The sequence below is a fragment of the Temnothorax curvispinosus genome, unplaced genomic scaffold, assembly GCF_003070985.1.
Source record: "Temnothorax curvispinosus isolate PA1 unplaced genomic scaffold, ASM307098v1 QBEX01011708.1, whole genome shotgun sequence".
Classification (NCBI taxonomy): Eukaryota; Metazoa; Arthropoda; class Insecta; order Hymenoptera; family Formicidae; genus Temnothorax; species Temnothorax curvispinosus.
Window position 1 is genome coordinate 123,074 of NW_020221488.1, and position 22,921 is coordinate 145,994.

At 31.9% G+C, this 22,921-nt stretch overlaps 3 protein-coding genes and 1 pseudogene across 5 annotated transcripts in view; 3 read left to right on the top strand and 1 right to left on the bottom strand.

Moving 5' to 3' along the window:
- Nucleotides 1-3,720: 3,720 nt before the first annotated feature.
- On the top strand, nucleotides 3,721-8,456 carry LOC112461738 (annotated as a pseudogene).
- A 1,013-nt stretch (nucleotides 8,457-9,469) lies between these two features.
- Nucleotides 9,470-13,717, top strand: LOC112461740 (diacylglycerol O-acyltransferase 2-like). The gene is made up of 7 exons (XM_025027107.1): nucleotides 9,470-9,689; nucleotides 10,189-10,331; nucleotides 10,833-11,137; nucleotides 11,374-11,651; nucleotides 12,419-12,605; nucleotides 12,862-13,061; nucleotides 13,196-13,717. The coding sequence occupies exons 3-7, from the start codon at nucleotides 10,902-10,904 to the stop codon at nucleotides 13,348-13,350; spliced, it is 1,056 nt and encodes a 351-aa protein (XP_024882875.1). The 5' UTR covers nucleotides 9,470-9,689; nucleotides 10,189-10,331; nucleotides 10,833-10,901; the 3' UTR covers nucleotides 13,351-13,717.
- A 296-nt stretch (nucleotides 13,718-14,013) lies between these two features.
- On the bottom strand, nucleotides 14,014-17,652 carry LOC112461747 (kynurenine 3-monooxygenase). The gene is made up of 11 exons (XM_025027118.1): nucleotides 17,602-17,652; nucleotides 17,452-17,521; nucleotides 16,995-17,185; nucleotides 16,831-16,879; nucleotides 15,545-15,632; nucleotides 15,303-15,474; nucleotides 14,951-15,202; nucleotides 14,782-14,871; nucleotides 14,487-14,627; nucleotides 14,230-14,391; nucleotides 14,014-14,166 (listed from the first exon to the last, which is right to left on the bottom strand). Exons 1-11 carry the CDS (start codon nucleotides 17,650-17,652, stop codon nucleotides 14,086-14,088), a joined length of 1,347 nt encoding a protein of 448 aa, XP_024882886.1. The 3' UTR covers nucleotides 14,014-14,085.
- Nucleotides 17,653-19,640: 1,988 nt separating this feature from the next.
- The window catches only part of LOC112461746, a 32,675-nt gene continuing 29,394 nt past the window's right edge, over nucleotides 19,641-22,921 (top strand). For all 3 annotated transcript variants that reach the window (XM_025027115.1, XM_025027117.1, XM_025027116.1), the window contains exon 1: nucleotides 19,641-19,998. In XM_025027115.1, the coding sequence (XP_024882883.1) occupies nucleotides 19,671-19,998 (328 nt within the window). In that variant the 5' untranslated portion in view covers nucleotides 19,641-19,670. The remainder of the gene's footprint in view (nucleotides 19,999-22,921) is intronic.

Genomic DNA, 22,921 nt, shown 5'->3' on the forward strand with positions numbered 1-22,921 from the left:
TTATTATTTTTTAATTAATATATTTTATATTAGTCATTATTACTTTATTGTCTCAAAATTTTAATTGACAAAAAATTCGGTAATTCCTATATGGTGCTATATCAACGATCTTAATAAATTTTGAAATTATTAAATAATAATGATTAATTTTAAAATACGAATAATTGCTCGTTGCATTTGTGTGTGATTTATCTCTGGCAAGCTTGTATACGAGATAACGAGATTTGAGAACGAGGAATACGGTTAAAGCCTTAAAATATATTATATTGAGATATAATACATCTCATGTACCTCATATGAGATATAATATAAACATATTAACCTAATATGTTTATATTAAATAATTGATGATCGAGTCTATGATTATATATATGTTGACAAATACTTATTAGGATGATTGGGGAGATTCTCTCATATATACATATAATCTTTTAAGGTCCTAATCTAGTCCCTTTATCTGTAGAGAAAAATATACTTTCTTAAACAAATATCGCATAAAACTATATTTGCATTGTTCTTTCTTAGTGCATTCGATTTTCAAACTTTGTCTTCCCATGTTACACCAAGCAGAATCGCGTTTTCCTTTTGATGTCTTTTGTTATGGCTGTTCTGTAATATAAATATGTATAATGTATAATTAGAAAACTTATTGATTCGCCAATAGATAACTATTAACTTTTAGTAAAGCGATAATATAAACTCGTACTGATTTTGGTTATTTTGATAAAAAAAGTATGTCAACTAGACTAGGACCTTAAGCGAAATTAGTCAATCACCTAGTAATATTGAGATACGCGCGAATGTAAGTATGTACGTGAAGTGAGAGTACGATCTCGTCTTAGCACCATGAGCTGAAGCGTTCTCTTTTAAAACAAAGCACATTTTACTTTCAACTTTTGGCGTGATAAAAAGTAATAATTGGCAAGTTAAATTTTTTTTTGCTATTTGCTTTTTTTACATAACAATAAAAAATAGTTATTGTTTTTTTCCTGTACGTTGCATGTTTGTTAAATAATTTTTTTTATCAGATTTAAATAAATTAAATTTTAATTTATCGCATCAGTTTCATCTATTGTGTCTGTTTTCTCGAGTAAAACAATATACATATGTTTCTTTAGTCTGAGATAAAATTTTTCTTATGAGTGTCATGAACTACTGTTATACATGCTATATCGCTTTTATAAAGACTGTTACTCTTAATCTCGTACTTAAGCCAAGTTAATACAAGAGTATATGATCGTGATAAAAGAAAAGAGAGAATCATAATCGCGGTGGTGACGCTTCGCGATCGTACGCACTATCATGATTTATAATGTATGAGAAATATTGTTGAAAATCACACATTGTGAGTTTATTTAAGACCTAGAAAAAAGTGCTGAAACAAAAGTCAACTTAAACAATTATTGATTACATGCTAAGCTTAGTCATTTTTTTTACATAGTAAATAGTAATATGTCACAGTCACAGCTGGGTCATGAATATTTTATAACCTAGGAAGTTACATTTCCTTAATTATCGCGTTTCCATAGTTCGTACTTAAGAATAGATTGTTATTAACGACGAAACCTTGTGCGAAATGCCATTTATCCTTTATTGTTTCTTCTCGATGTCGACGCACGACCTTTTAACAGGTGCACTTCTTTCTCCGTTGTATCCTTTTTTATAGAATACAATAAACATATTATTTCAATAAAACCTACATTATCTTATGCATTTTATTTTGCGCGCTGACGCGTTTCCTGTTTTTCCCGTTCACGCAAACAGCAAGATTGCGTGAACAAATCCAACAATGTTAATATTAGAATCGTAGGTGGGACATTCTTATTTTATTCGAACTCGCGTCAAATACGTGTTTTAAAGTCTAACAACAATTTGTATTCTGATAAATTGAAAAATTATAAATCAAAAGGAAACATGTGTTTGTTGAACTAACTTCCACAAATTTTGAGATATCGGGCTATTTATAATCTTATTATATTCTACAGTCTTTTCTATTTCATGTATAATTCTTTAAGATTTAGTTGATTAGACCAAGCTTTATACGCGATCAAAGGTTCATATGCGAAATCCATATATGGACCATGTAACCTGAAGTCCCAAAGTCAACATCGATTTAACATTTACGTCGACCGCAAAACTCCACTTGTGTTACTAAGCTGACTCTCTATCAGTTCATAAAAAGGTTAAATTTAAAATTTAAAAAAGTATGCAAATTAAAAGAAATAGAATATTTTTAAAATAAATAGAGTTGTTGAAGGTTATCAAGCTTAGCAACCACTGGCATTGAATTTATTATGACGATGTTAAATTTCATATATATATATGATGGATGGTTCGTACTTTGGGACGCACTCTTATGACAACGTAACATTGCAAAAATACATTAAAAAGCGATACCCTAATCTGACCTAGAATAATGTAAAGTTATACCCAGAAAAGGATGGAGCCCGTAAAATTTGTGTAAAAATTATATAAAAATAAAAAAAGTGTGCAAATTAGGAATTTGCACATTGCTTTGTCAACATTTTATTGTGCTCATAAAGCTTCTTCTATGAGGAAGCCAAACTAATAAATACTAAAAATTATGCATCAAATAAAATACAAGCTTTCATAAGAAGAGCTTTGTGAGCGCAATAAAATGTTGATAAAACAATGTACAAATTCCTAATTTGCATACTTTTTTAAATTCAAATAAATAGTTACAAAATATTTGTATTTTCCTTCAATAAGATTGTGTAATTTTAAAGATTGCGATCTTATTGTGTCAATTATCTAAACGTACAGCTCTGATACATATTAGAACGCAAATAAACGTTCACTTTAAATCGTAAATATTAGATTCTCATGACTGATAATTGGACGACTACAATTGGTAGATGCGTGTATGCATGCATATTAAACGATGCATGCTTCTTCCACCATTCTATCGATGAAACCTAACGATAAAGCATATAATAGCATTCGAAACGTTCCCAAGAGCTGAATATAAAGTAAAGGTACCAATACCCGTACACTTAAGCATAGGAAATGTACCAATACCTGGACACGTATCTATGTCTGGATACCTTTAAAAAAAATATAAATTTATGAAAATAAACGTTTGGATACTATAACTAAAGTTTCAAACTACAAGAAAAAATACTTTTATCTTTGATTTTAATTCGCGTTACACTACAAAAAGAAATGTGTCATTTTTACACACTTTATCGTGTGTAAATTAAATTTACTTCAAGTGTGTTTTTAATTTACACACGATAAAACGTGTAAAAAGTCTACAATGAATAATGCACTTAAAATGTGTAAAAGTAACACACTTGTGTTTGTAGTGTGCAGTCTTCAAAAATAAAGATATCATTAACTAAAATAAAGTTACATTAATGTCACATTAATCCAAAAGTGTGCCACGCTTTATTATAAAAGTGGACGCCACGAAACAACTTATATATGATACAAGTTGTGCAATGTGCAGTTCCGTCATCATTCACTACAAAAACAAATGTGTCATTTTTACACATTTTAAGTGCGTTATTCATTGTAGACACTTTTTACACACTTTATCGTGTGTAAATTAAATTCACTTCAGGTGTGTTTTTAATTTACAGTCTCCGTGAGCTTTAAAATGTCCACAGTACTGCTTATACGGCGCTCGGCCGCTAGCACGCGCTTGGATGGGGGAAAACGGCACCGCGATCCGGTCTCTGGCGATCACTGTACTGTAGAGACCGCGGTACAATATTTTCTGTTCTGTAGGACAGGCCTGCGATTTGTGCGATTTGTATTTTTCGGCCGATTTGTTGTAATAATCCTTACTTCTTTTGTTTCGAAATTTCGCTTCCGTGACTAGTCTATAATAGATGCTACGAAATAAGGGATAATTTGTATATAGTAATTATTAGGAAGAGTCGCAAGCTCGTGCGGACATGTAAAACCAATTGTTTGAATTTATTTTCCAATAATAGAAGATTTGATTGTTTGAATAATTCAAATGTGAAAGAAATTTTGAACGAAAATAGTTGTGTTTATTGCGGAGCAAAGAGTAAGTATTAATTTTTATTTTATTCTGTCTCTGGATACAAACTTACCTGTATCCAAGTTTCGATATATTTGTCTATAATTTCAAAAAGAATAACGTGAGATTTGAGAAAGTTTACATTTTTTAAAAAATTTTAAATTAATATTAAGAAAGAACATCGTCTGCATTTTTCTATTTCTTTATTTTTTAAATAATAAATCAGAATTTTGTTTATCACGTTTTTATATTCGATATTTACATGAATTGAGCAGCATGTGTTATTTCATAGTGTAGTACTATGTGTTTCTGGATGCATCAGAAAAAATTTATTTATATTCAGAGCAATACATTTATTTCATTACATAAATGTTACTGATGGAAAATAAATTTCGATAAAGTGTAGTAATATTTTATTATTTGCATTCTTATATACTCTATTTATTCCGTTTATTTATCCCGTAAAACCGTTTATTTATATGTCGCAGAGAACTAATTGTATCGTAATTGATTCAATATTTTTTATGAAAATAAAAGAAAGAAGTATTTCTATATAGTTTATTTTGAATTATATATATATATATATATATATATATACATATATATATATATATATATATATATATATATATAAAGGTAATTTGACTAAATTTATTCACGCAATTTATTCATCGCAATTTCTAAATGTACAAACAAACATGTTTTGAAAGCAGTTTTGCTATTGTAACCACAATCATTGCATTAAAATAGTAGTTATATAACGAGTGTATGAGTGATTCATAAATAAATATTCAAGGATAATAAATTGCTAATTACTACGTTCTACAAAAAACAGGCATAGCAAGGGCCGATTTCATAGTCTCTGATTAACTTGATCCTCCGATCTAGTTAATTAGAGACTGTGAAATCGGCCTGAGGATACAAGATTCCTTTTTCATAAGAATAGGAAGTCAAAGTAGATATAGTAGAATACTTGATCAAGTTCCAATTCGTGTGAGATTCTCAATGAATCAAATCAGCAACTTGATTCATCTAAAGAATTAAAGAAAAAAGACAACTTCCAATTACTTATATAAAAATTTAATCACAGGCAAATAATTGTGTATGAATTAAATGGGAAGGATCGAATTTCTGCAATAATTTGGACTCGGTACGAAGATTTAGCGAGGATTGAGCATGGAAATTTTGAGCGTGAAATTTGCACCGTTAAACGTACCTCTACAAAGAAGACTACAAACGTTAACTGCCGCGATATGGATATTCATCACCCCTTTCGGTGCTTTTTGGGGTTACATAATCACGGCTTATCTTCTACTCTACACAGAAACAATACGTTACTTCCTGGTACCGTACTTCCTTTGGATGTATTACGATTAGGACACCTGCCATCGTGGCGGTAGAAGGTAATAATTCTACCAATCACTTTTAAAGTAGTCGACACTGTGTACAAATAAAAATTTTAACAATTGCTTGAAGACAATTAATGCAGTACAGTAAATGAATAAAAAGTCTGTTGTGACATTTATTGAATGTTATATAAGAGAATAATATTATAGCCGCGCGATAAAAAAAGTATTTATAGAAATAATTATTGATGAATTATTAATGTTTAAGAACTAACTATGTCTTATATTTCAGTGAATTATGGACAAGAGTGGTGAGAAAAACGTATTCTGGCATTATTTTTGCAATTATTTTCCGTTAAGATTAGTGAAAACGGTGGACTTAAATCCTAATAAGTCTTATCTTTTCGTTTGCGTACCTCATGGCATTTTCTCCATGGGGATAATTGGTTCATTCGGAACGGACGCATTGGATTGCAAGAAGTTATTTCCTGGACTTGAAATGCGTCCAATTATTCTCGATCAAAACTTCAAAGTACCTCTGTTCAGAGAATATCCTTATTCCTTAGGTAAAGGCTTTTATTATTTTTTCTCTTTATTATATAAATTTTCCTCGTTTACAATAAGCAATAAATCTTATAGTAAACGCTTTCGATATTTTTTGCGATACATAAATACATTTATGTGTAACAATATTATGCTAATAAATAACATATGTTAATACGTAACGTATTTCTTGTCTGTAAAGAAGATTGTGTAAGTGTGCTCTGAGTTTTCATTAAGAAGAAACGGTTTGATATGTTAATGTAATGATAATTTAAGCGTGGATACTTCGAAAGAGATATTTTTATATGTAAATGAATCTCGATGATTAGCATTTATCCCACATTTTACGAGATAAGATTATAACAATAATGATGTTTACGCATGCAGGTTTCTGCGCTTCTAGCGTGAGAAGTATCGAGTATTTATTATCAACACCGCCGGAAAGCCCGTATACCGGAAAAGCTACAATTCTTATTGTCGGTGGTGTTTCCGAAATGATGGAATCTACGCCAGGCACTTATCGTATTCTTGTGAAAAGAAGAAAAGGCTTCATAAAATTAGCATTAAAACACGGGTGAGGGCGATTAAACATATTTTTTTACATTTGCATATATAGTTCTTAACGTACACGAACTATATTTTAATGTTCAGCAAAAATCACATTGAAAGAAAATATTGTCTTGCAATCTGTTCAGATAATAGTTTTTATAAAACATGAATCATACGCCGTAGAACAATAGACACTCATAATAATCAATGCGACTCAAATCTAATACAATTTTATGATTTAGTACATCATTGGTTCCTGTCTTCTCCTTTGGTGAAACGGATTTATACAATCAAATATATCGTCCAGAAGGATCGACTTTTAGACGCATACAGAACCATATTCGCAGTCTCATTGGCGTACCACCCATCGTTTTCTCGGGCAGAGGGTTCTTTCAGTATTCATTTGGCCTTATTCCGAAGCGATTACCTGTCACCGTAGTCGGTAAAGTTCTTTTTATGTGCACGGAGAAAATTTTATAGTAAATATTACTATGGTGTCGCACTAGCTGCGGACCATCGAGGAATTTTAAGTTAAATTACTATGTTTATGGTAAAAATTACGTTATTTTATCGTTTTTAAAACAATAATTATAGTATTTTAACTTAAAATTCCTCGATGGTCCGCAGCTAGTGCGACACCATAGTAATATTTACTATAAAATTTTCTCCGTGTGTTTATACGATTTTCCATATTTATATTTATATTTACTTATATTAATAATAATTATTTCGAATTTCATTTTACTTTGTTTTAGTGGGCAGTCCTATCGAACTACCGAAAATAACGGACCCCACGCCTGAAGAAATTGACACATATCATGACAAATTTATCAAACATTTGGTTGAACTCTTTGAGACGCAAAAGCACAATTATATAAAAAATGCAGAAAAAGTTACTCTCGAACTTAACTTATAATGCGTATATGATAGAATCATATAATCATATTTATATAATTTAGAATGTAGATTTGTGTTTCTGTTTCGAAATTTCCTAGGCATTCTAAAGATTGCTCCTCTTTCTAAGGGGGCAGTTAGAAACAGATGAAGAATGAGGTTAACCGAAGGCTACAGTTAACCGACGTTGGTGAAACTGGCCTTTAGAGAGATCCAAAAAGTTTCACGGGGACTGGAGGGTCGGATTGTCAAAAAATCATACTTGTTTTTCGAAATATTTTGACAACATTTTAACAATATTTTGACAATATTTTGTGACAAACTAATTAAATGTGTGCGAAAGTGAAAGAGATATATTTATACCTGATATATATGGTTGAAGTAAATACCGCTTTTCTTTTCAAGATCGTCGTTTTGCAATAATATCTCGGCTCTCGGTGATCTGATCGCGAATTTTAATTAGAAATCTTGAGGAAGCTTATCATTATCCGATAATTCACTACAAGAAACCATCGAATAAAAATTGACAAAATGGCAATTATTATTAAGAAAAAAATTCAAATTTTTCTGTCCTTTTACAATAAAAAAATTAATATCTCAAAATAAAATATTTTTATGGGCTTGTCCATGATTCACCTGAGAGCTAGATGAACGAACATTGCTTTAAAATTAAAATTAATTCAAAGCTTAATTTCAGAGAAATCACTGCAAAAAGTTAAAAAGTAAAACTTGGAGAAAAGCGCGTTTAAATGCGATTTACACATCAATTAATCATACCTCAATTATGATATTTACTTACTTTAATTAATGATACTTACTTTATGCAAATAAGTATTAGTAATTTCAAAAAATAAAATTTAAAAAATTGAAAATTTGACTTTCCAGTCCCCTCAATGCATCTTTGTTATGTGCATTATTATGCCATTTAATCTAGCTTACTTATAAAGTCTCGATATCAAATTAGAAGTAAAGTCAAGACTTATAAACATGATGCATAAAAAAAATATATAATTTAATCACGAGATATGTTTACACACATTTCCTGTACTACATATCGAGTATATATCATTTATGTATATTCTTGAAATGTTATTAAAATTAATAATATTTTTCGAGAGTATAGCCCTAATTTCATATTTTATAATACTTAAAAATTAATTTCTTGTCTCAAGCTATATGTTCAAATTGTAAGTATAGTAAATATATAACGCAATTGTAAAAAATACTAATTATAAAGGGTCTAAATTATATAAAAGGTAATTATACACATCATAAAGAACTACAAAAAAATATTTAATAAATATTTTTTATGTCTGAACTAATAGTAAAGTAATTTGATAAGGTCTGAATTAATAAAATAAACACGCTAGCAATCATTATAGTACAATTATTGTATTTGGCAAATAAAATAATTTTTTAAAGTATCACTACTATATATATATAAAATAAATTATATAATTGCTATTATATATATGTATATATATAACTGTAATGTATATAAATATATATAATTCTAATTTAGAAGAGACAATTAAATACAAAAAAAAGTGATATAAAAATTAATTATTAACTATATTGTCATTGCTATTCAATCATAACTTATTGACAACTAATTGGCATATAATTGTATTAACGTGATATTTGTTACAATTATAATAATAAAGAAGCGTGAATGGGACATTTTTATTTTAACTCAAATTTAAACTGAATATATGTTTTAAATATCAATACATGTTTTAAATATTGCAGAATTATTTATATCTTTACTTCGCAAAATTATAAACTTTATTTAGAAAATACCAGATATTTGTCAAAGAAATAAGAATTTCAATACCACTATATGTGCAAAAAGCATCTTTCAATTTAATACAACACTAATTTACATATACGTAACAAAATATTAGGTTAACGGCGCATAATCTAAAGACCGACAATCGTTAAATAATTCTGCAGACAGTGTCTGATGACTGTAATTTACGATAAAACTCGAACGAGCCTGACCATCGGATTTTGAACGTTGGAACTTCGTTCATGGACGATCATTCAAGTGTTTGTGAGTATGTGAGTGAGTGCGTGTAAACACATGAATACTCCGTTACACATGCTTTCCTCATGCTATCGGCAATCGGCAAAATCCAACAGTAGGACGGGTGACGCCGTGCCGAACGCTCCGTGGAAGCATAGTCGCAGAGACAAATATACCTACGCACGACGCACACACGTGGCCGCCTGCACTGAAACGCGCTATCTCACCTGTAGGAAACGACAGTCTGTGACCTGGCAGTGTACCAAAAGAAAAAGTGCGATCTTAATACTCTGTACTTGCCGAGATAGCCACAGGAGTCTAGGTAATAAATCGGAAAGGCCGCGTGTATCTTGTATACAAGCTAGATTACAATCGAACTATTCGGAGCAAGAACGTTCGAACGTACGGTACGCTTATCGAACACGAGTTGCGCTATAAGTTGAATTCGTTTCACAGTGTTTGAGAATTTGACAATTTATGTAAAAAAAAGTTGGGATTTGAAAAATAGTATTTTATAAATAGTAGCAATTAGTTTTTATTTATTCCTCATTACCGACATTTGTTTGAATTAGATTTTTTCGATTATATTTGTTTACAGCCTTAAAAAAAATATTAATAATATAAAATTTAAGATATTCTGAAGTTTAGCATATCGATATTCTCTCACAACTTGCATTTTCACATGTATAGACATGTAGATAGCTACAGCCGGACCTTATTTTTCAGTGTGTCTCATATTATTGCTCAAAATAGCGTTTTTTAATTAAAATTATAAATCTAATATAATCAAACAGTGAAATATATAAACGTATATCTTTTAGGTAACTACTCGAAATCACTGGTATCTATGGCAAGTGATAAATCTACGATAACGATAAGGTATTTTATTCTCTAAAAAGTTTCAAGGAGAGCATAACAGCGACACCATAAACCGGTTTGTGAAATCATCTGTAAAAATACCGCAGTAAGTTCATTTAAGCTATAAAAAAAGTATTTGTATATGTGTCGCAAAAAACTGGCTGTATTTGGCATCGTACCAATTTCTTATAAGGAAAACGGTAATTTGGTCGCGCGATCGCGATTTAACATGCAAATAAACATGTAAGTCAATCACTATTTAAATAATGTTGAGACAATTTTATTCCTCTTGTCATATTTGTTATAATTAAAATATGGAATATAAATATCGGAAACGAGTATGGAAATGTAATAATGGAAAAGATCGCGGCGTAAACTAAACGAAGAATCGATTTGTAAAAAAAACATCGAAAATAGCATAGATATAGAAACAAAGTCCGTTCCTTGCGGAGGAATCAAAGATAGACTTTGTGCGTCCGTGCGTCCGTTTGATAAAGTGCCAGTTCATATTAGATCCACGGTCAGCCGAAGCGATGCAACCAGTTATTATAGAAGAACCGAAAAAGCATTCAGGTTCTAATAAAAACATTGATTGATCGATATATAGGCAATGTGTACCGTGTGAAACGAAAGGAATCGGTTTTCTCCGATAATTTAAACTTTGCACGAAGACTTAATGAGAAACATGGAAATTCTGGGCGTGAAATTTGCACCGTTAAACGTGCCTCTGAAAAGAAGACTACAAACGTTGGCCGCAGCGACATGGATTTTTGTCACCGCTTTTGGTGATTTTTGGGGATACCTAATCACGGCTTATCTTCTATTCTACACAGAAACAATACGCTACTTTCTGCTAGTGTACTTCCTTTGGATGTATTACGATAGGGACACTTGCTATAGTGGTGGTAGAAGGTAACAATTCTATTAATCTCTATTAAAGTAGTCGACGCTGTAGATAAATAAAAATCTTAGCAATCGCTTGAGAATAATTACTCAATGCAGCACAGTAAATAATTTAGTAAAAAATATGTTATGATATTCATTAAATCTTATATAAGAGAATAGTATTAGCCGTGATAAACACTCTTTATAAAGATGACAATTATTAATGTTTAAAGAATGATATATGACTATATCTTATATTTCAGTGATAATACATGGACGAGAGTGGCGAGAAACAATGCTTTTTGGCGTTATTTTTGTGATTATTTTCCAATAAAATTAGTGAAAACGGTGGACCTAAATCCCAACAAATCTTATCTTTTCACTTGTGTACCTCATGGCATTTTATCGATGGGGATAATGGGTTCATTCGGGACGGACGCATTGGGTTGCAAGGAGCTATTTCCTGGATTAGAAATACGTCCAATTACTCTCGATCAACACTTCAAAGTACCTCTGTTCAGAGAATATCCTTATTCCTTAGGTAAAAACTCTTAATAGTTTTTTCACTAAGTTTTTCTCGTAGTTTTTTTTTTGTAGCAAGCAAAGTCTTGATGTAGTAAAGAACCGGATCAGTATTCCATATATAATGGCATATTTTGGACGTTTTATTCAATCAGTATATAAATACATTAGAATTATATTATATACATTAAAATTTTTATTATTACAGTAGAATATTTTATTATTACATTAGAATATTATGTTAAAAATGATATTATAACATTATATATTTAACAAAATAGTTATTTAGTTCGACCTGTCTGGCCACCATTATTGAATGTTAACTTGTCACGACGTTTCGATCATGGGTTGCGATCATACAGGAATTCCTCAATTTTTATGTATTTATTCATTTACGCACTTAATTATTTATTTATGTATCGTTTGTGTGACTGCAATCCATGATCGAAACGTCGTGACAAGTTAACATTCAATAAAGGTGGACAATCGTACTAAATAACTATTTTGTTAATTTTTTACTGGCGAAACAAAATATTAATTTCTGTCCATTATATATTTCTTGTCTATAAAGAAGATTGTTTTTTAAGCTATTTTTCTATCATGTGAAAAAATGCATTGTCCTAATGATAATTTGAATATGCGTGTACTTCAAAAGAGATGAAAGTTTTTTTGTATGAATTTTTTTTTTTGTGTGAATTTTGAATTAATAATAAGTATTCGAAATATATTGTATATCATTTCCTTTCCGTAATTTAATTATAACGGTAAATTCTCGAATGCTTATAGGTTGCTGTGCTTCTAGCGTGAAAAGTATTGAACATTTACTATCGACACCACCAAAAAATCCACATACCGGAAGAGCTACAATTCTCATTGTTGGTGGTGCTTCCGAATCACTGGAATCGACGCCGGGAAGTTATCGTATCCTTATAAAAAGGAGAAAAGGCTTCGTAAAACTAGCACTAAAATACGGGTGAGTAATTATATACTTTTTGACATTTGTGTGGTATTTAGCATATGATTTAGCATATGATAAATTATATTTTTATGACTCTATTTACCGTAAATTATATTTTAAGGAAAAAATTTTGCAATCTATTCACGCAATAGCTTTTATAAAATGTAAATCATATACCGCGCAAAATAAAGAAAAATGTAAAGTACGATATTAATCACACATAATAATTATACTCAATACCACTCAAATCTAATACAATTTTATGATTTAGTACGGCGTTGGTTCCTGTTTTCTCCTTTGGCGAAACGGATTTATACAATCAAATATATCGTCCAGAAGGATCGACTTTCAGACGCATGCAGAATTATATTCGCGGTCTCATTGGACTGGCACCTATCGTTTTTTCGGGCAGAGGATTCTTTCAATATTCATTTGGCCTTATTCCAAAACGATTACCTGTCACCGTAGTCGGTAAAGTTTCTCTCTGTATATTCACAATTTTATACATACGTTGATACCAGAAAAGTACTAATGTGCATACTAAATTGCTAAATATTTCATTATTCTGACTCTATATTCAAATTTTACCTTTCTTTTTATTACAGTTGGCAATCCTATTGAATTACCGAAAATAGAGGAACCCACGACTGAGCAGATCAACGAATATCACGAAAAATTTATGAATGGTTTAGTTGAACTCTTCGAAACACAAAAACACAATTATATAGACAATCCAGAAAAAGTTACTCTCGAGCTATGATATCCATCGCATTCAAATGTTATAGTGATGTAATGTAGAATGTAAATTTGTCATTATTTCGAAATTTTCATTAAAGAAATTATTACTGTTTTAAAGACAAGATCTCAGAAGAAAAAGAAAAAGAAGAAGAGAGATTCTATGTACAATTAAGAGATCTTAATGTACATTGTTATGTTATTCATTTAATACAATTTACTTATAAAGATCCTCAATATAGATTATAAGCAAGGTCTTGTAAAAATACGTGCAAAAGACTATATTGAATGGAATTTAGTTAGTAGTGTCATTGCAGCGATTTATATATTATACATGTATGAAGTATGTATTCTATTAGAAGCATGTTATTAAAATTAACATTGTTCTTTGAGATTAAAATCAATTTTTTCTCCAGTTTTGTAATATTTAAAAATTAACTTGTTGTAAGATCTATGCTCAAATATGCATATATAAGTTTACTTCATAAATAATAATTAATAAGTATCATTTTGTGTTTAATTCGATGATAAAATAAACACGTTAATAATTAATAGATTTATTAAAATAAATAAATTAAGTATTTTTTTATAACTGTCGTTATTGTATATAAAACTATAAAAAAATGATGATTGAGATATGTATGATTAAATAAAATGATTAAATACGTAAAAATGTTATTTCTAAGAATTAAGTATTAGTTATGGAGTCCTTATAATTAGGTCATAATTTATTAATGCTATCTGGCAAGCGATCTCGAGTTCAAATAGCGTTTCGCAAAAGAGGAACAGCTAAGACAGCAAAAATCAGAAATCCGAGACACAAAACACTCATTCTTAATACCTGCAATGTAAGAAACAGTTTTTCATTGCGTGCATTTTATTGCTTGTTATACCTTGTCCGTACCTTATCCTGCCATTCTTTGTGCGCTATGCATTCACGAAAACTCAAGCGAGTAAATTGTACAGCAAAATAGAGCGGTATCCAGGAATTGGGAATCAGAGTGTATAAAATTTTGTCTAAAAACTTTCGAAAAAGAAAAGATTTTCTCGTCACTAAGTCTCTCATCTGAAAGATATAATTTGAAAATTAGTTTCGAGCCGAGACAAATATATGAGTATCCGAAAGCGATAAGTAGGCAAATTTTACAGATTCATGTATACCTCAAGATAATTATACATTGCGAGATCGCATATTGCATGTCCCTCATCGCATCGTAATTCCGAAAATTTCGACAGAACTTTTGCAAAGTCCGAATCATAGAGTTCCATTAATTCATCGAGCACTAGAATATCTTCGAAACCCTAACGAAATGAAAAGAAAGATATCGTAGAAACAAATTCCATTAATTATGCTCCAATATCTCGTAACAAAAAGTGTTATTCTATTTTTTCTCTGCAAGTGTCAAAATATTGCAAAGTAATTTGGTCCTCAAATCGACTCGATCAAATAACTTACAGTGTTCATTCCTTGAGCGTAGAAAGGAACCATGGCATGGGCAGCATCTCCAACTAGGACAGCGGTTTTTCCAACATGGTAAGGTTTGCACTGCAATATGCACGAAGAGATGTTAGATTATATCCAAAAAAATCGAGCGACCGCAGAATATAATAAAATTAAAATTAACCTTAATTGATATTAATGTCTGTGGTTCTTTTTCAAAAAACTGCTTCACCAGTTTCTCCTTGCCGATCAATTGCAGAAGATCCGGGAAATGCTCGGTGTAGAATCTCACCAACGCTTCGGGCGTTTTTAGCTTTTCGAACACACGAAATGGAGCGAACAGATTGCCGGTAAACGTGCGATCTTCGTTCGGCAAACTGGTCATCATAAATTCACCGCGCGGCCATATATGAAGATTGTTGCCGCTCATCGCAAACTTTGAAGTGGTCAAGACATTTTGATAAATCCGTATAACAAAGTTTGAAAAAACTTGATTAGACTCGCACTACGGGATTATATTTTTTCACGATACTCACTTCGTTATCTTCTTTACGCGGAACAGAAATTTCCACGTAGCCGTGCTCAATGTACGTTTGGGCGCAATTAAAAAGTGGCCTCCTAGTCATAATTTTTCGTACTTTCGAATGCGCGCCGTCGGCACCTATTATCAAATCAGCTTCCGCGTCTTCTGTCGTCCCTGTATTCGTACTGAAGGCGAGAAACGAGCTAAATAAGGCAAAATACTAATTTATTTGATATTTATCATTCACTTACTCACTTTAAGAATTTCATTTTTCCATTCTCTAAATCGGCGTCCACGAGCTTTCTGTTGAAATTGAGTTGCACTTCCGGATATTTTTCCGCGGCTATCGATAAAATATAATCACAAAAAAACGAAATTTACTTCTAAATTAGATTTCATGTTAGATTATAGTTACCCGATATCGCGACTTAAGTCTACGTTATGGAAAACGGGTGGTACAAGAGTAAGATGATACGTGCGAATTTTTGTGGCTTCGCGCACCACGGTGTCATCAAATATCACGTAGGAGCAGAGGAGAGCTTTTTTTAACTGACTTCCCGCATTCTATCTCGTATTCCCTTGACTTTCTTGCGACATGATATGATTACGACAATGAATTGACTTTGTCCAAGTATTTATCGAATATATAGAAAGATACATTGCTTTAAATTATGATTTTACATAAAAAAGTAAATAAGAAGTGACTGTAGAAATTAATTTCTTATATAGTCTTAACTTAAAAAAAATTAATTTTAAAAAATTAAAAATGTTTTAGTCGTTTTTAAGTTTATGTATGTCATTTTTAATTATATTAAAATATAATTCGATTATCTCAACAATGGTTATAAAAAATCATTAGGAGGCACGATTACGATAATTGTGGCTCCTTGATTTGACGATGGTTTCTGGTATTATTTTTTACGCTAAACAAAAAATTATATAGGTCTTATAGGACTAACTGCTCTAGTGTTCGAGATATGCCTATAGTGTGTTAAATTTAAAAATAAAGGGACGATTACGATAACTTTGGCCTCTTGAAATATGTAGTTTTCGGAGACATTTTTGGCGAGAAACACGGAAAAAATATAGTAAAGTTTTTGAAATAATGAAATGGATTAATTGGCGTTAAGAAAACGCATCGTTGCTTTTCACAAAAGTATTGTATACTATATCTATGTAATTGCATATTGCAAATTGTATAATTTCTCAAAAATTGTTTCTACTATTATTTTTCCCCCTCCAGACCACAGGCACAACTTTTGTCTAAAACATTTTTTTTTTTAATTAAAAACAAAAAAGTTTTGGAGAAAAATTATTTATGGGACATCCTCTCTGAGTTTAAAGTGGAGAAAATATTATTAATTCTCAAACGATTTTCTTTAAAATAAAATTCACATTTTATCTCGTATTTCTAATTTTTTCTATTTTTAGCATTAACTCTTCTTTTAAATTAATATCATCAATAACAGAATCATGTTCCGCGTTATTATAATAAATTATTTGAATTCAAATTTATTTCAAACAATAATGAAGAAACGTACCGTCCAACAGAACCACGTTGAGATATCGCCTATTAACGGAGTAAATGCACTGCAAAATATAAAACTGACCTTACTAACATTTAAAAGATAAGCAAATTTATATGTGAATATGTAGACAATGTTTCGGTCATTCAAAATAATCAATAAAAACGGAAAAAACGCACATTTCTTCTGACGCTATCGTAAAGAACTTCTTTCAAATTGCCATCTTTGTCGTGAAGCATTCTGCCGCGCATGCAAGTACCATGACGGTTCACCAAAATATCTTCGAGACCAATCGCTTTTAAAGCTTCTCTACCACGGAATGACAGCGCCAGATTGATACTTTGACCACGCGACTTTTCCATTCGTATGTCTAAAAATGTGAAGACTCGAAATCGATCACTGACCTTCTATAATATTATTTCCTACAACTTTTGGAAAATAACTAGAACTTTATCAGCCTTATTTTAAAATCATACTTGTAAAAAAAAATATCAAGTAAACACGTATTGTATACTATATCTTAATGTATCGTCTAATGTGTTACAAAGGATAGAATATGGATTTCTAAGAGTAATAAGTCACGAAATAAGCAAGTAAAATTCCAAGATTTGTATACAATTTTTCAGCATTTTTTACCTGATCGATATTCATAAATAACTACTCGATGACCTCTTTTAGCGAAAAAACACGCAGCTAATGCTCCGACCTAAAACACAAGCAATAACTTCTTTCTCTTATTCACCATCCTTTGGCACCAAAATAGAAAAATAAAAATATTTCACGCACCAAACCACCCCCGACGATGGCAATACGTGACTTCTCTCCCACTTCTGCCATACCTATTCCGTTCTGTATCGAGGCTACTGATCAACTGTACTAGCAAACTTTCCCCGTGCCTGTTTATATACATTCTCGCACACCACATCGATATCTTATACAAGAAATAACTGACAACATTGTTTTTATGTTTTTAAGGAATGCTTTTAAGGAAATATTTAGAACATTTTTACAAAACAAAAGAGCTGATACGATTCAGAAGTTTTATAGCAGCAGACAAATTCGTGCAGGAATGATAAATTTTTAATAATCGTTACATTCATTCCCGTGTTACTTTTGTCCCTAGTCTCCCCTAACTATCACAGATTATAGAAATCTGTATTTACATATTGTATTATTAAAACAATTGCAAATGGCACAATTTTAGAACAGTCTTTTCGATTCCCAATGCATTAAAAAACTTGAAAAACGGGAAAATAGAAAAAGACAATCGTAATAGATTCTCACGTTGCAATGTGTAGTCTACAAAATAAAGTGTAAATGTGATTACAAAGCTTCACAGACTAAAAGACAATTAAAGATCAGAGTCTACAAATACACACAACATACATGCAAATCAGACATAAAAAAGTGGGTCTTTTTCAGTCATTTCTATATAGTCATTTCAGTCATTTCATTCCGTTTATGACAAATCACGAATTTGGCTACGGTCAACGTGACGCTACAAATGCTTTGGAGCGTTCTTCCTCTCTTTCTTTCTTCATTAAAAGAAAAGAGAAAAGGAATGTTTCGAAGCATTTGTAGCGTCACGTTGACCATAGCCTTTGATTGAGATAACTGAGATAATCTAAATTTTAAATAATAAACCTTCGTTCATAAAAATACTTGTTTCAGAGATGTGGTTTACCTAAAAAGACAAAACAAGCAGAGTAATACAGAATTATTGCCAGATGCGTATCTTCCTGTTCTTAATCTATTACCACTCTCTTAATACATCTCTCTTAATACATCTCCGTTCCACATACAACCTATCAAAATTTGTCTCAACCCTATGTCTTCCGTTTTCTTACTTTCTGTTTACATCTTTCGTAACCTTCTCATTTATCAAAATATCCACAAGGTACACCTATGAAATTCCTTTTTCGGTGATCTTTTAATTCCCAAGTACTGCATGTCTCTCTCATTTGCTTTTTGACAATTAATTACATTATTAACCATAATTAATTATAAAACCACACTCTAAATTAAATTATGTTATTGTTGACCTTCATAACATTTACCTAGAATTCAAATACAAATCGAATTTTTGGTCCATTTCAGTTCTTAATCATAATGCAATTTGACACGGCTGTTTTCGGCCGCCGGGAATGACATAGTTCTAAACTCTACTTTTTGAAACTCAATTAGCGGCTTGCTCCAACAAAATTGCTTTTTTGTCTGTGCATATTTACAGATAGAATTAAAATCCAATTTTTAAATATAACAAATAAGGAATAGTGAGAAAGACAATCGGAGCCACGCGCGCTAATTATTGCGCAATCAAAATATAGTCAATAAGATAAAATAATAGTAATTTTAATTTATATTAATTTTGTTTACACGCTAAAAATGACACAAAGAAAATGTCGAAACGTTCAAATATGTATTGACTAATATATTTTATCTTATTGACTATACTTTGATTGTGCAATAATTACCGCGCGTGGCTCCGATTGCCGCTCTCACTATTCCTTATTTGATTTATTCAGAAGAGCTTATACTTAGTTTATTATTTTTAAATATAATATTCGCGTAATTAAGAAAAAATTATTAGGCACATACACTGCCTCTTTATATCGCGATCAAAGTAGCAGTGCTTTCTTTTAAATAAAAAATTCGCTCTATTATGAATTGTTACGATGGAGAATGAAGAGTAAAACACCTGGTAAATACAACGCGGCGACGTCATCTTAACCGTTGTCGTCGCCGTCGTCGTCATCGTCTTCGGCTTCGTCTTCGTCGTTCCTAACGCCGTTCTCCCTGTGGCCGACGCTGTCCGAAAATTCAAAAATAGCCGATGTGCGGCAGTCAGTGCGGCGATGTCGACAGCGAACGACGGTTCGGCGGTACGGTTCGGCCGATGGTGGTGGTGCTGGCGAAGAAGAAGGCGGAGTACTACGACCCGCGGCCCTACGATGCCGACGACGATGTACCATCCGAGGACGATCATCCTTCTGAGCGTACTGGCGTTGATCTCGGTCCTCCTGGGTCACGTTGACGCCGCCGCAAGGACGAAAGCTGAGGAGTCGGCCTCGTCCCGCGGCTCGGCCGGCAGGCAGAAGGAGGCCGAGCCGGTGATCGAGGAAGTCACTGCCAAACAACTCGAACGGCTCCTCAACGAGAAGGACTTTGTTGCCGTGTATTGGTGTAAGTGCTTCACCACTCGTGTAACGATCCTTCGATCTTGTCACAAATTATCACGTGATACGCGAACGGTAAACAAATCCTATCTGTCTAAAACGGGGTAGCACGCGACAACAGGTACGACGCGATCCTTGAATTTATAGTATGCGAATGGAACTCTTCAAATTCTAAATATTTGAAGAATTCTAATTGAAAAAAAATGAATATTCACAACAAAACTTTCTTTTATAATTAAAAAGCAATCTTACGTTTCCGATGCGAATGTCGTATGCGCGAACATTTTAATTGTTGAACATGCTCAAGATGATCTCGACGACGTGAACTTTTTCTTCTCCGTTATCACACGCTTGATAATGGATTCTCAAGATTCTCGAATCGATAAAAAATTTCTTTTTTCGCGCAATTATACTTCGTGAAATAGTGCATATCTAACAGTCTTATTTTTTTATTTGCATAATTATATATATCCTATTTTGTTGATATAAAAATGAGATTTTCTTTTTAATTTATTTCTTTATTTACGCACAAAAAAATATACGCGCACGTCCATTTCATAAACCAGTAAACGAACCGTTGGATTAACGATAGAACGTTACATTTCGAATAGGACATCTGGACGTTTGTCCAGAGTCATGATCACGGACTTTTCGTCTGGATACATCTTGCTTAGCGCGAGCGAAGAGTTAGTCTCGAATGAGCAGCCGATGTAAGCGTTTGATTTGTACAGTTACGAGAATACAATTCGGTCTTCCTAGACATTTTTAGTGATCCTCCCGAACTCACATTCTTCTCTTCCTATAAATTTTCAAATCCGAAATGTAACGTTCTATCGTCAATTCCAACGGTTCGCCTACATAAAAATAATAAAAGTTTTTCTACGATAAATATATAATAAAATGCCATCCCCGAACGTTGTGCTCTGCAAAACAATATTTCCTACATATTGTTCGATATTAATAAATACTTTATTCAGACACAATATATGCAAAAAAATAATATTTATAAAATAATGTGTGTAAAATGTACATGACAGTGATAAATGGAATAAATGGAAAATAGCAAACATAAAAAACGTCGGCAAAGCAAAATCTTAAAGAAACTTTAGCTTGACACATTATATTAAAGTGTCCATATTATAAATTCTATACAAAACTCTCCAAGAATAAAAAAATATAATTACTCAATCATTGGCGTTAAATTATAGCAGATCTTCTTTAAAGATACAGATATCATGTGCAACAGACATTCTACACTTCTACTTCGTAAAACTGCATCGCTCTATCTCATGCCACTTTATAATTCTCTTTCGTTTCTTATCATATTAGGCTGATTTATTTTTGTTAGTCGTGAAAACGTATTAACATTTTCCGGATTTTCGTTAGTATATTATATAACGCGAGTGGGTGTTGATGAAAGCTACGCTTGTTACGGAACACTGCTCGTCATTGAGACCGTTTTATGTACCTATACATCAAAAGAAATAATAATTTTTCAGAATAATCACGAAAAGTTGTCTGTTTATAGGTGGTTATCGCTTTCATTTATAAGTTTCATTGTTAAGCACGAAACTTTATATAAAATGGCACTCATAAAAAGTACCCTATATTGCATTTTTGAGAAACTGCGACAGTTTCTCAGTCAATATGCATATAAGAATTTTATCGTTTCGAAAAAGTAAAGTTTTATGCTTATGTATTAATTCAATATTCCGCACTTTTTGCTTTCAATTCTATCTCCCTCTTTCTCTCTCTCTTTATCTTTCTCTTCGGGAAGATAACTACTATATGATTAAGTCTTCTGTAAAGTTATAATCTCGCGATACTTTGGTAGCGATACATCGATACATGCTTCATGAACGATAGTTCTACTCCCGCAAATTACCCTCACGTGAGAATTAACAGGTACTAAATCTACTTCTTCTGCCAAGTGCTATGACCGCTCAGTAGGACAACCTGTCTCGAGGTGGCCTCCCCAGTTTGCTAATCTAGCAGCCTAATATCACGCGGGAAACGCTTTATTTAATTTAAGCTGTAATAAACGATCTCCCATGTTAATCATCCGTATAGAAGAATATCGAAATTAATTGCATAATATTGTTTTTTAATGTATTAAGATATTAAATTGCACTATATGCTGAATATACCGAAGGTCACATCTCGCGTGGCAACGCGCCAAAATGCATCCTTGTGTACGCTTTTCGGAGCTCCCCAAAGGTAATTGATGTAACACAATCCTTCCTTTTTTCAATAAACGGGACAAGTATCGACGAATGTGTCTCTCTGCATTTTTTTATAAAAATAAATATAGAACTTTATGAAATCCGATAAATATCAATGCGCCGATATGCCTTAGGATATCTAAAAAGTGCAGGACGTAAACTTCAGGACGTTTTAAAGATACGTGAATGTTCATTCGGATTTGTATATATTTCCGGGTTTCATCATGATCAGTGGGAGACGAGTTATGAACCTTTGCTTGTTAAAGCAATCCAGGGAACACATATAGCGCAAACTGACTCATTAGCGTGACGCATGGCGAGAGAGAAAGAGAGAGAAAGAGAGAGAAAGAGAGAGAGAGAGAGAGAGAGAGAGAGAGAGAGAGAGAGAGAGAAAGAGAGAGATGCGGAAGTGCACGAGCGATAACCGTGGAAATACAATCATGATCTAGCGATTTGATTCGCGTGTAATAATAATTTTATGATGTACAAAATAATGTGTGACTAAATGTCTAGTACATAATTTTAGACAAGCCAACTAATTTTGCGTGATAAAAATCAATATTTGTTCGTGTAATTACATTCGAATTCTATATACATATTGTATATAAATTATTTTCATTTTTGTTCATGTATCAATTTCGGAGAAATCGATGCTCGAAAAATGGTAATTTGGGAACCGGAAAGGAATGGAGGACGTTATGCAAATAA

Excerpts from the sequence above, each read along its gene's own strand:
- LOC112461747 (XM_025027118.1), bottom strand. The coding sequence starts at position 17,652 with ATGGCAGAAGTGGGAGAGAAGTCACGTATTGCCATCGTCGGGGGTGGT. Across the intron at positions 17,186-17,451 it reads TATTTATGAATATCGATCAG|ACATACGAATGGAAAAGTCG; the intron begins GTAAAAAATGCT and ends TCACATTTTTAG. Across the intron at positions 15,475-15,544 it reads GGAAAAATGAAATTCTTAAA|TACGAATACAGGGACGACAG; the intron begins GTGAGTAAGTGA and ends TCTCGCCTTCAG.
- LOC112461740 (XM_025027107.1), top strand. The coding sequence starts at position 10,902 with ATGAGAAACATGGAAATTCTGGGCGTGAAATTTGCACCGTTAAACGTG. Across the intron at positions 12,606-12,861 it reads AAACTAGCACTAAAATACGG|TACGGCGTTGGTTCCTGTTT; the intron begins GTGAGTAATTAT and ends TTTATGATTTAG. Across the intron at positions 13,062-13,195 it reads ATTACCTGTCACCGTAGTCG|TTGGCAATCCTATTGAATTA; the intron begins GTAAAGTTTCTC and ends TTTTTATTACAG.